Consider the following 14,113-nt stretch of genomic DNA (forward strand, 5'->3'; position numbering starts at 1 on the left):
ATTCGTAAGATTTTTAGACCATAATGAGATTAACTCATGAAGATAAATATTAGAAAATACCTCCCACCCTTAATATATTGTGCATTTATGTGCTATAGTCCTGTCTTTACCTTTGTTGTGCTTTCCGTTGGCACTAATCCCTTTTAGCAGAATCACGTCAAATCCAGAATCTCCAATATCTCACACATATATGCATGAAACGAAAAAACACATAGATAATATCAAATAGTGCAGAAATCCATTGGCTGCAGTATCGCTGAGAGCGAGGCCAGACTCTCACTGAACTTTCAATGTGTTTTCAACTCCATAACAAAAAAAAAGTATAAGTCATAACTGAACACAGAAAAATAAAAACCAAGAATAATAATTTAAACGATGTTTTATGTTTGGTCATTATTAACTTGAGAGAACTGTTGTTAAACAAGTCATCCTCTTAACGAAAATATAGATCTGTAGAACGTATGACTCTATTCATACTCTGAGTGAAAAAAAAGTTTTGTGAATGAAGATAAAAATGAGCAACAATTTGTTTAAATTTAAAATCACTAGATGACACAATCATTTTTTAAAGTACTTTATTTTGTATTGAAAAAAATTTAACGGTTTGACCCACTGAGTTGAAGGAATTTCGGTCAAAAAATGTGGAAATGAAGCTATGATATTTGTTGTGTCTCATCTGTCCCAAGATTTGGGATCAGTGATGCCAATCGCCAATCGATTATAATATTTTGTTTTCTTGGTTGGTAGTAAAATTGTGCCTCGTAATTAGACAACCAAACATACAAATTCACTTTTTAGTCGACCAATCAGCTTCAAGAGCAGTCCAAGTTCCACTTGTCAGAAATCGAGCTGCAGGCAAAAAGTCGAACTACAGTACCGTAACATACTATTGTTTTTTTGTGTGGTTTTATCTCCTTAGAAATGGTGCGTGTTCTGAAATCGTTAACAAAGGCCTTCCACCAAGTTTCCTAGTGTTCCGAAATACGCGTAGCGTCCCAAAAAAGAGACTTGGGAGAATGGAAAACAGCTCACAATCATCTACTAACCCCATTCCTCAGGGGTGTGGCCCAAATACCCAAATAAAAATACATGTGAGCCCCACCACAGGGGGCGACTTCTTCTTGTGTGTAGACTCGGACATTACCATCGATAATCTCAAAAAACTCGTCTCGAAAAGACTGAGAGTGCCCAGGAATAGGATATGTTTACTGTTCAGAGATAAGTGGGTTTCAGAGCCAAAGTACAGTTAGGCAGTTTTGTTTGCTAAATCCGATGTTTTTTAGGCAACTGCAGGGCGGAAATCTGGTTCAGAACGGAATTTCAGATGGGTCTAGGATTACTTTATTACCTAATGTGGAAACTGGGCTAATGGTAAGTAGTTTTTGCATAACATTGCACATTATAATTGCTATACTTTGATCTTGTGTTCTTGGAACTTCAAAGCTGATCCATTGTTGCACCATGATCGTGGATATTGACTAAACTTGTGTGATCTGTACCTAGTTGACAACAAATTAATTTATGGAACAAACATGCCTAATCAATAGGAACTATAACTTTTAGCATTGATTTGAATCCAGTCATCTAGTCTGGTCATTTCTATTTGAGTGGGATTTAGCTCTCAAGCTCATTTAATTTCAAAATGGGGATCGTATATGGTTTTAGATGATTTTTACACTCGAAAACTATTTGTCTTTGACATTGATATATGGGTTATAAATACATTTCTATCATGATATGTCTTGATTTATGATAATCACACATTTTTAAATCTTTAAAGAAGCAGGATATCAAAAAGTGTTTTTTTTTTTTAATAGAGATTGCACCTTTTTAAAGAACTTTCTTTCCTGGATTTTTATTCAGGAATTTTTGAAGAAGGAGGAAAACGCAGTATCACTGTAGACTCCTTTCTAAAATTATAACCCAGTTACACATAGTTTCTCAGCTACAAGATAATGAATTCTTTCTAGAAAGAAAGACAATGAAATCAGAATAAATGTTTTTTTCTATTGTTTTTTTTTGAGGTGTTCTTTGTTCCGTGAAAAAGAGTTGGACTTTTTTATGATCAATTGGCATTTTTTTTGCATAAAAAATATAGTGAGTGTTTTGTTGAGTTGGAAAATTCCGAAATGCAATACTCTTTTCTCAGGAGATGAAGAAAACCATCTCCATCTCCTGAAGATGCCAACTTTGTTGATGAAACGCTTACGGAAAGAGTATTGCATTTCTAGTGATTGGTAAAAGCGCCTAAAAAAGAAAAATATTTATAGAGAACAGTCAAAGCACCTTTGTGCATTTGCGCATTTGAAATAAGTCGACAAAGTTGATAAAATGATGGAAATGAAATGATGTTGCTGCTGCTCCGGATTTGGAATTCGGCTCATGTTTTTCTAGCCAGCTCTCATCAGTGCAAACTATTATCCAGAGAAGAACTCTCTCTGATTGATCACAATCGTTACCTGTTTTGTGTTTGGTTTTCACTTCTAAAAGAAAAAGATGCTGCATGCAACACAATGAATTTTCAAATATGTAAAGTCCTAAAAACTTGACATATGATGAATAGTTGATGGATTGCTTCAAATCTTTACCCTCCCACAAACTAAATAAATTGAAAAATTCCCAATATACAATCTGTCAAATCTATTTTTCTGTCCCCCTACGAAAGACAATTCTCAGAAGTCGAAACTTGCTTGAGCTGATAATTAAAGAGGTCATTCCTTTCAACGTGCGATTCCTAGCATAATGCTGTCTCACTTTGAAATTAATTGACATATACAATTGTGATAATTCTTGATGATAACCTCCAATGCAAAATAATATATGGATTTGTTCCTTTTAAAATTGTTATATTTGTATATTATGTGCTGTGATGATATTTAGGTTTTTAATTTTGTTTCATCTTCATTCTTTACTTTTTTTATGCAATTTTGACATCCTATTGTTGAATTTCTCCTGTTGTTTCAAATGGCTTTTTCTTAATTTATCATAATGTTTGTAATGTCTTCGATTGTATTTTGATTATTGGGCTCATCAAAGAATAATAATGTAATATTTGTGCATACATTGAATACGATGAATTGTTTGATGTCCCTATTACCAATCCAATATGAATATGAGTATCGATTTTAAATTTATTTTGAAGGTCGTATGTGGTTAGCTTGTTGCTGTTAAAAAGACAAGCCGAATTGATTCAAAGTGAATTCTTAACGTGGCTGAATCTATAATCTAAATCAGAATTTCGGAAGTGATTTTCTTGAAAACATTCTTTACTCCATTCATAATTGTAAATCAAGGTTCAACCTTACCAAATTCAACATCAATAAAGTACTATATTAACGTGCGCAGTTAATTATTTAATTGCTTGTAAATCAGTTCAATTTTTTTTACACGTCGTGTCAGTACATTGAAGGAAGTAATTTCAAACTGATTTTGGAAGGTTGTTTGTAATTATTAAACCTGAATAGATATTTACTGCTAAAAAATTCAAGGAAATCACGTAGGTACTTATCATCTTGATTTGACTGTATGACCTTTGCATTGAGTTTGACAAATTTACAATAGGAAATATAGTAGCAATAATTACTCAGGTAAATTTTCAGAAAATATTCAAAATTACTTTTCCAAATACAAAATAACAACAGCTTTCATAAGTAATAATAATTTAGGCAGAATTCTGTTCAATGCAAAACCTAAACGAAATAGAATGAAAAAATCAGGTATATATATATATATATATATATATATATATATATATATATATATATATATATATATATATATATATATATCTAGCTAGATCAGTTGAGACTGCTATTGCTAGAAAATTCGAGTTTATTTACAATTAAATTGATAAGGGAAGTATGTAGTTGCTAAGGTGTTTGATTCAGTAAATTGTGAAATAATGGTTAGTAAATTAGATAACAACAGCATTAGAGCATTAGAGGGATAATATGTTTTATGGAAGATAGGAAAATGGTAGTGACTGTGAATAATGCAGTATCTGATATTCAAGATATTATCCTTGGGGTACCGCAGGGATCCATTTTAGGTCCACTGCTTTTCTCTATTTATATAAATGATCTACCTGTCTGAAGTGTCCGATCTGTGTTTATACTGTAGACCGTTACTATTGTTTTTTTTAATTTATGACATGTCTAATATCATGTGAATGATCTAAAAGATGAATACAGTTATTATTATTATGTATCCCAAGCTTTGGCATCAAAAAAGTTCATAAGAGGCTCTTCTCAAGTATATTCTTTCTACTATAATTTGTGATGGTTTCAGTCGTTTCAACAAAACCATAATAATGAATATTCTGATTGGTCGATGATGCTGTCATGTCCTCCAAAAATGTCAGAGCCTCGAGTAAAGGGCCCCACTTTTTAAGATTACAACGAATAACTGAAATGTAAATTTGACTGTTTTCCAGGCCCATCGGTCGGAGACGAGCATACTGCAAGCTCTAGAATCTCTGAACGACACTCAAGTGAACGAGTTCCTTTGCGGCAAGGCTCCCCTCAACCTGAGCATGCGACTCGGCGACCACATGATGGTCATCCAACTGCAGCTGAGCACGATTTCGTCCGTCAAATCGACGTCTTCGAGTGGTGGGTCTGCTTCGTCGTCCCCCTCCTCCTCAGGTACCCCCACGGCGGGTCCTTCTCAGCCGCGCCCGTCCAGCCCCCCGAGTCTCCTGCAGGCCTCGCGCAATCTCCAGCACACACTCAGAAAACTGTCCTCCGACGTTTTCTCCGGGAAAGATAGGAGGAGTAAGTAACAGTAACAATTTTATCTCTTTTAATCTTGAAATGTGTTCCCATAATTCTTTTATGAATCATCTCTTACTCAGAGCAGTGTAACAAACGTCAAATTCACTGTTAACTGGTTTCTTTAATAAAACAATTGTATTATTGCCGACGTTTCGAATTTAATTAAATTCCTCTTCAGGGCTCTGTAACTATGAATTTTCATAAATGTACCGTCCACAAAACTTATACGATTATTATCGTTTCAATTTCACAAGAAATAATGAGTTCTTAATTGAATTACTCACCGAAAAGTAGTTTTTTTGTGTTGATAACATTACATTTTAAAAACCATCAGACGTGTTAGATACATATTTTAAAAATAAAAAACATTGCATTCAATGGCAGAAAGAAAAAGAATAAAAAAAAGTGTGAATTATTCAGGTATTTTACGTATCAAATTGAAATATGCAGTATTGAGGCCATCGACATCTCTTCTAGTGTTAATACTATCGCAATTCAGGGTAGCTCAAAAGTCTTTTGGATAAATAAAGTTGAACACCTAAAATAGTTGGATGATCAAAATAAAAAATGTGTTCATATTCTTTTTCATGTTCAACGAGAGCTGTGGGGTTTTTTATATTCAGTTTCTTAGAGTTTCTCATGTGTTCTGAAACTCGTATTTCAAGGTACCGCCCGGTTTGACCAACAATTTGACTGCTTGTCAATTCAAAAAGTTAAATAAGGGGGAAAAAATTATATTGAACGGTTTTATTGAACAAGAAAATAATTCGGAGTGTCCTAGGTAGCCGTCATCACACCACTCTCTTCAGCTATTTATGGTGTTGATCATATGAATGATGATAAAATTGTTGGGCGTAGGGTAACCTGAGTTAATTTGTGAATAGTACTCCTAACGGTTTTATTATTTTTCATCTGATCAGTACCGTAGATTGCCGAGGAGAGTGGTGTGATGACTGCTACCTAGGACCTCCCTAATGATTTTTTTAGTTTTCAGTACATTTTTCAATAAAACCGTTTAACATAGAAATTTTTTGTTACTTTCTTATTTTCAAGATTTTGTTCCTAATTTTCATCCACCCTAATGCCACACGGTTATCGGTACGTTTCAAACTTTTACCTTAACTTGGGTGGTGTACCACTAACGACACGACATATTATTGTTAGCCATACATTCCTTTCCAAACAGCTAGTTTCATATAAACATGGAATTACATGACAGAAATATACTTTCGAAACAAATACTTTTATATGAACGCTGAATTATACTTTTCTCTATTCAGTTTGTATTCCAAACATTCGTATGGAATCGAATCAGATTATATTGGATTTGCATGTAATCCGCCATTATGTAGCTGCGGCCATCTTGAACTTGCCCTATTATTTGATATCTATATTGAGGTAGTTGTGAAAAAATGTTAGGTCCGCCATTTTGTGGGTGCGACCATCTTGAAATTGCCCTGTCGTTTGATATCTATATTGAGGTAGTTGTGAAAAAATGTTTAGTCCATCATTTTGTAGTTGCGGCCATCTTAAACTTACCCTATCATTTGATATCTATATTAAGCTAGTTGTGAAAAAACGTGCAATCCGCCATTTTGTAGCTGCGGCCATCTTGATCTTGCTCTGTTATTTGATATCTATATTGGGGTAGTTGTGAAAAAAAAAGTTTAATCCGCCGTTTTGTAGCTGCGGCCATCTTGAACTTGCCCTATTATTTGATATCTATATTGAGGTAGTTGTGAAAAAATGTTTAGTCCGTCATTTTGTAGTTGCGGCCATCTTAAACTTCCTCTATCATTTGATATCTATATTGAGCTAGTTGTGAAAAAACGTGCAATCCGCCATTTTGTAGCTGCGGCCATCTTGATCTTGCTCTGTTATTTAATATCTATATTGAGGTAGTTGTGCAAAAAACTTGTAATCCACCATTTTGTAGCTGCGGCCATTTTGAAAAATTCAATGATACAGAATTTATTAAAATCTATCGTCATCAAAAATGAACCAAATTCCAGATGAATCTGTCAACAAGAAGGGGGGGGTCAAACTTCAGGTACTAAATTTGACCCAAATAAGTAAACAAACAAGCAGGGCAGGCTAAATAAAACCATTTAAAAATAAATTCTCTTTACCCTTCAGTGAAGATTTTTCAAGGTGTGCTTGTTTTATAAACTGTTTCAAATTATGAGTTTCAATTTAATACAATTCATTAGATTATTTTTAGAGTCTTTACATCTTTCAGGGGTTTATTTTCCTTCCATACTTTCAGAATTCATCGAATATCTAACAAATGATAATGCAACGTTTGTTCCAATGAACTTTGCATATATATTCTATTCGGTGATTTCACATAATCAAGTAAACTTTGCTCATGGTTATCAATGCAAGTTGTTTGTATGGTAATTGTGGCATATCAGAGTGTAAATGGGTATGTCCGTTGCATATCGTAACTTTTCCAACTCATATTTCATGCGTACAATAAAACCAAAATTGAGAAATTGAACTGATGCGGTTGACAATATTTTTTGTTTTCTTAAATAAAAGTGTGTCTCCTACACAAGTTCACAATGTTGCCATGTTTGATAGTTTTAGTATATCCAGAGCAATATCAAATATTAATCACTGTATTTGTGTTCTCCAGGGTTCAATTTTGAAGCCTTTTTTTATATACAGGGGTATTACAATTCAAGTCTGTGCATGGGGATCTTGTAAACGGTGGATGTTAGGGAGTCGGTTAAATTGTGGCAAAGTTTACTATTTTCGGGTATTATTGAATAATATGAAAATCGACTTCCACTCTTTTGATTCTGGAGATATACATATGTTATAAAATGTTTTACTTAGGCCTGTTGAAAATTTAAGGTGAATGTTGAAATTTTGCGGGCTATGTACATTAGATTAACAGTTTTCAATTTTTCATGTTGGTACATTCGTCTCGAATATTTATTAGTGAGAGGTTTGGCTTGTTTGGCGATTTTCTGGTATTAAAATTTTGTTTAAAAAGTGGAAGTGCTCAAAAACACTCGAAATATTGACAGTGGCATACAGCTTTTGATTAAAAAAAATCAAGATATCTTCGTAGAAAAAGGTTATATTTTATCATAGTTTCATTAGGCTAATTAAGCTTTTTAAAATGGATTATTTTTTTAACAGACCTAGTATATTGATATCCAACTGATTGAAAGTTTTCTTTTTGTAACTTTTAAGCACTTTTTATAAGCTTATTCAATAATAAACACTTCAGTAACAATTCAAACTAGAACCTAATTTATATTCTTATACATATACAGTAACGGACCCAATCCTGGTCCTTCGTTGTTAACCTGTATTTTCCAAATATATGATATACGTCTTTCGTTAGTTTTTCAGTATAAGTAATGTCCTTTTTCGTTTTCAGTACGAAAGGATGGCATCTATTCGGGAACGTTTAGCGGGTCCCTCAACCCAGCCTTACAAGACCGGAAGGGTCGACCTCGCCGCGACATCTCGACAATCGTTCACATTCTCAATGATCTCCTCTGTACGGTGCCGGAAATCCGCAGGGTGCATCTCAATGGTGAGTAATTGTTTCAATTGACAAATTTGTAAAACAGAGACTATTTATTAGAAACGCTTTTATTATCTGAAGAGGTGTATTGGTTGGTGGCTGAGGGCCCTCAGAACGGTCCTCCAGGTCTCCAGAACTGATCAATAAACCAAACAATTGCAGACCGCTGAAGGTCCCTGTGGTATACCAGATGCTGAGTGAAGAAGGGAGGATGGTAGACCTGACAATTCTTACCATATGATGATAATGAAGATTCTATTCTGTTAGTGTTTCCCTCTTCCTCCATAGTATCCACTATTCTAATTAACAGTCGACATTGTTTTACGGGTTTGTACGAGTTGAGTGCCTTGGCCATACTTTCCACCATTTCAATTAAAACTTGACATTTTTTTACAGGCTCGTAGCGCTTTGATCATACTATTCACTATTTTAATTAAAAGTCGACATTTTTTTACTGGTTCGTACAAGTCGACTGTTTTGACCATAGCATGAACTATTCTAAATAAAAGTCGACATTTTTTACAGGCTAGTAGCGTTTCGGCCATACTATTTCAATTAAAAGTCGACATTTTATACAGGTTCATACGAGTCAAGCGCTAAGATAGTAGCATCAACTATTCTAATTAAAACTCGACATTTTTACAGGCTCGTAGCACTTTGATCTTACTATCCACAATTTTAATAAAAAGTCGACATTTTTTCACAGGTTCGTACAAGTCGACTGTTTTGACCATAGCATGAACTATTCTAATTAAAAGTCGACATTTTTTACAGGCTAGTAGCGTTTCGGCCATACTATTTCAATTAAAAGTCGACATTGCTTACAGGTTCATACGAGTCAAGCGCTAGGATAGTATCATCAACTATTCTTAATAAAAGTCGACATTTTTTACAGGCTAGTAGCGTTTCAGCCATACTATTTCAATTAAAAGTCGACATTTTTTACAGGTTCATACGAGTCAAGCGCTTGGATAGTAGCATCAACTATTCTAAATAAAAGTCGACATTTTTATAGGCTACTAGCGTTTTGGCTATACTATTTCAATTAAAAGTCGACATTTTTTACAGGCTCGTAGCACTTTGATCATACTATCCACAGTTTTAATAAAAAGTGGATATTTTTTTACAGGTTCATACGAGTCAACTGTTTCGACCATAGCATGAACTATTCTAATTAAAAGTCGACATTTTTCACAGGCTAGTAGCGTTTCGGCCATACTATTTCAATTAAAAGTCGACATTGCTTACAGGTTCATACGAGTCAAGCGCTAGGATAGTATCATCAACTATTCTAAATAAAAGTCGACATTTTTTACAGGCTAGTAGCGTTTCAGCCATACTATTTCAATTAAAAGTCGACATTTTTTACAGGTTCATACGAGTCAAGCGCTTGGATAGTAGCATCAACTATTCTAAATAAAAGTCGACATTTTTATAGGCTACTAGCGTTTTGGCTATACTATTTCAATTAAAAGTCGACATTTTTTACAGGCTCGTAGCACTTTGATCATACTATCCACAGTTTTAATAAAAAGTGGATATTTTTTTACAGGTTCATACGAGTCAACTGTTTCGACCATAGCATGAACTATTCTAATTAAAAGTCGACATTTTTCACAGGCTAGTAGCGTTTCGGCCATACTATTTCAATTAAAAGTCGACATTTTTTACAGGTTAATACGAGTCAAGCGCTAGGATAGTATCATCAACTATTCTAAATAAAAGTCGACATTTTTTACAGGCTACTAGCGTTTTGGCTATACTATTTCAATTAAAAGTCGACATTTTTTACAGGCTCGTAGCACTTTGATCATACTATCCACAGTTTTAATAAAAAGTGGATATTTTTTTACAGGTTCATACGAGTCAACTGTTTCGACCATAGCATGAACTATTCTAATTAAAAGTCGACATTTTTCACAGGCTAGTAGCGTTTCGGCCATACTATTTCAATTAAAAGTCGACATTGCTTACAGGTTCATACGAGTCAAGCGCTAGGATAGTATCATCAACTATTCTAAATAAAAGTCGACATTTTTTACAGGCTAGTAGCGTTTCAGCCATACTATTTCAATTAAAAGTCGACATTTTTTACAGGTTCATACGAGTCAAGCGCTTGGATAGTAGCATCAACTATTCTAAATAAAAGTCGACATTTTTATAGGCTACTAGCGTTTTGGCTATACTATTTCAATTAAAAGTCGACATTTTTTACAGGCTCGTAGCACTTTGATCATACTATCCACAGTTTTAATAAAAAGTGGATATTTTTTTACAGGTTCATACGAGTCAACTGTTTCGACCATAGCATGAACTATTCTAATTAAAAGTCGACATTTTTCACAGGCTAGTAGCGTTTCGGCCATACTATTTCAATTAAAAGTCGACATTGCTTACAGGTTCATACGAGTCAAGCGCTAGGATAGTATCATCAACTATTCTAAATAAAAGTCGACATTTTTTACAGGCTAGTAGCGTTTCAGCCATACTATTTCAATTAAAAGTCGACATTTTTTACAGGTTCATACGAGTCAAGCGCTTGGATAGTAGCATCAACTATTCTAAATAAAAGTCGACATTTTTATAGGCTACTAGCGTTTTGGCTATACTATTTCAATTAAAAGTCGACATTTTTTACAGGCTCGTAGCACTTTGATCATACTATCCACAGTTTTAATAAAAAGTGGATATTTTTTTACAGGTTCATACGAGTCAACTGTTTCGACCATAGCATGAACTATTCTAATTAAAAGTCGACATTTTTCACAGGCTAGTAGCGTTTCGGCCATACTATTTCAATTAAAAGTCGACATTTTTTACAGGTTAATACGAGTCAAGCGCTAGGATAGTATCATCAACTATTCTAAATAAAAGTCGACATTGTTTACAGGCTAGAAGCTTTTCGGCCATACTATTTCAATTAAAAGTCGACATTTTTTACAGGTTCATACGAGTCAAGCGCTAGGATAGTATCATCAACTATTCTAAATAAAAGTCGACATTTTTTACAGGCTACTAGCGTTTTGGCTATACTATTTCAATTAAAAGTCGACATTTTTTACAGGTTCATACGAGTCAAGCGCTAGGATAGTAGCATCAAGTATTCTAAATAAAAGTCGACATTTTTTACAGGCTATCCACAGTTTTAATAAAAAGTCGACTGTTTGGACCATAGCATCAACTATTTCAATTAAAAGTCGACATTTTTTACAGGCTCGTAGCGCTTCGGCCATACTATTTCAATTAAAAGTCAACAGTTTTTACAGGTTCCTGCAAGTCGAGCGCCCTGACTTATAGTATCCACTATATGTTAATTAATAGTCAATATTTTTCTATATGTTCGAACGAGTCGAGAACCTATTTCAATTAATCAATTAAAAGTCGACATTTTAACACAGGTTCAGAATCGAGCGACTCGGCCAGCCCCGACGAGCGACCGGACGTGCCGATCTCTGTGGCCGAGCCGATGTCTGAGGCCCAGCCGATGTCTATAGACGACCCGAGCACCATCGAAGACCAGAACCTGCGAACGCGCGGCAAGCTCGAACACCTGCGGCTCGTGATGGGCAAGAGGCGGGAACGCCGCCGCCTACGCAGGCAGAAACCTTACTCGCTACCTCAGAGTGATACCGATTCTCAAGTTACCGCATGAAAATTGCCCCGCCCCACCCCGACGCCCCTGTACATAGGTTTCCGTATCTGAAGCAGACCCTTTTCCTTCCCCCTCGTTCGAATGTCTGAGATTCTTAACCTCAAAATGACGATGCTGAAACGTGAAGGTGGTTTGTGAGAGTTTTGATGAAACTCGGTGTGGAAGATTGGTTTTCTGCTGCTGATCAAATCACAGCCTGATGAGTTTTTCATTCATTTTATTGATGAGAACATTTTCTGAAGCATCCGGCATTTCTGAGCAGAATTTTTTATTTAATGTCAAAGTTTCAAACAAGCGTTTTTACAATGTTTCAAGGTTCATTGGAGCACACATGGTTTTTTATAGTTGGCTACACTGTGCCTGTCATTAGTGTCAATTGTCATATGTAGTTGATGTTCCTCTATTTTTTTAGTTTTATTAGTTGTTTGAAAGGCGTTTTAGAGAATAATTGACGTGATAAGTGACACTTATGACAAATAGAGAGCGGCTAGTTGGGAAGAAATGTTGATGCTTCAAATGAAATACTTCGATATGGTTTCTGCTATCTTTTTTGTTTGTTGTAAAACTTTGTTTACTATGAAAATGTAGAAAAATATTTTTCCGAGAATTCAACATCGAAACTTAGATTGATGTGTCATTTGTTGAGTTGATATATTTATTTGCTCGAAAATGTGGCAATCTAAATGAATCTCAAACTTTTTATAGTGTAGGATTTTGTTGAAAAAGGATTTCAGATTGCTGTTTTAGTAGAAGAGGAATGCATAATTGGGAAAACTTTATTTTTTTCTGTATTTGAACAGTGTGTTGGAAGTTTTTGTTCTCGGTTTTTTTATTTCCGGAGGTTTCCTTTTGAATTTGGGAAAAAATATGCAGATTTTTCTCTGACATTTGAGATAGTGAAAATTTGCTTTTCTTGATTTGGGTCATACAGAATGTAGAAAAAATTTGAAATTGTATGTCTCAAACATAGAAAAAAAAATTTTTAAATATACAATTTTTCACTGTCGCAGTAGAATAATTAAATGCATTTTTGGCACGAATATAAGAAATCGAAAAAAAGCCTCCTTCGATCACTTTTTTTAGGGTATATGATTAATCAAAAGTATTGAAATGAAAGGTAAAATCTCTGGCGTAGAATAAATCTAAAACGAGCACTTTTCTCAAAACCAAAACTGCAATACTGTTCTCGATGCGCGTTATATGATGAATCAAAGTGTTGTCTGACATTTCATCAACTCAACTCAACTATGAATATAAAAAGTATTGACGTTTTCCATTTCCAGAAAGTTTACAATAACCACATTTTGAAAATTCAAATTTTTTCCCGAATCATGAATTTTGACAAATTTTTTGAAACCTTTTATACTGTTTTATGTTGCACATATTCTTGAGAACTAGCAAAAAATACGGGAAACACCAACAGTCCAATTATATGTATTAAAATAATTTTAGTGGTGCCGACTGAAAAATACTACTTTCATGCTTAATGAAAATACTTTTTTCAGTACTCTTGTTTCAGGGAGACATTTCAAAAACTTGTCTGTTTATAAAAGGCAACAGCCACTTCTTTGGTATTTTTTTCATTTCGAAGCCTGGGATGAAAAGAAATAAGACTAGTGTCACATCATTTTCTGCGGACAATTTTTTCTTGAAGAAACATTCAACAACACGCTCACAATTCGAATTTGGTACTTTCTGTTGTACATTTCTTGTCGATTTCAAAATTCAGGCGAACCACCCTGTACATTCCGTTTTTCTTGTTTAAATTATCGGTTTTTTCCGTTGGCGATACAGGGAGTTGGGCTTCGGTAGCGATCCGCGCAACACCCTGTACATCGTGTTTTGAGGTTATGATCGCGTAGGAGTTAACGACGGTGACAAGCGAGCAGCTGAACACGTATGTGCGCGTAAATACTGACTTTGTTTTTTATGAATAGGAGTATATAATATCAAACTTCCTTTATTTTTAGACGCCCTCTTGCAATCCAGAGTAGACATTAAGGTTTTCATTTATTATTGATGTGATCTGCTATTAAATGTTTGTTTTTGTTCTAATATTTGGTATATGAAAATTGAACGGTTATGTTGAATAAAGTATTTTCAAAAGTATGAACTGTTTGTTTTCAACTGATATTCAGGCAGATC

At 34.5% G+C, this 14,113-nt stretch overlaps 1 protein-coding gene across 1 annotated transcript; it reads left to right on the top strand.

Moving 5' to 3' along the window:
* Positions 1-805: 805 nt before the first annotated feature.
* Positions 806-14,077, top strand: stx (ubiquitin-like domain-containing protein stuxnet). The gene is made up of 5 exons (XM_023173341.2): positions 806-1,222; positions 1,284-1,371; positions 4,433-4,772; positions 8,167-8,325; positions 11,715-14,077. Exons 1-5 carry the CDS (start codon positions 1,017-1,019, stop codon positions 11,966-11,968), a joined length of 1,047 nt encoding a protein of 348 aa, XP_023029109.2. The 5' UTR covers positions 806-1,016; the 3' UTR covers positions 11,969-14,077.
* Positions 14,078-14,113: the final 36 nt, after the last annotated feature.

This window comes from Leptinotarsa decemlineata, unplaced genomic scaffold, assembly GCF_025532065.1.
Source record: "Leptinotarsa decemlineata unplaced genomic scaffold, Ldec_3_MD MMD2_tig00001064_RagTag_RagTag, whole genome shotgun sequence".
Classification (NCBI taxonomy): domain Eukaryota; kingdom Metazoa; phylum Arthropoda; class Insecta; order Coleoptera; family Chrysomelidae; genus Leptinotarsa; species Leptinotarsa decemlineata.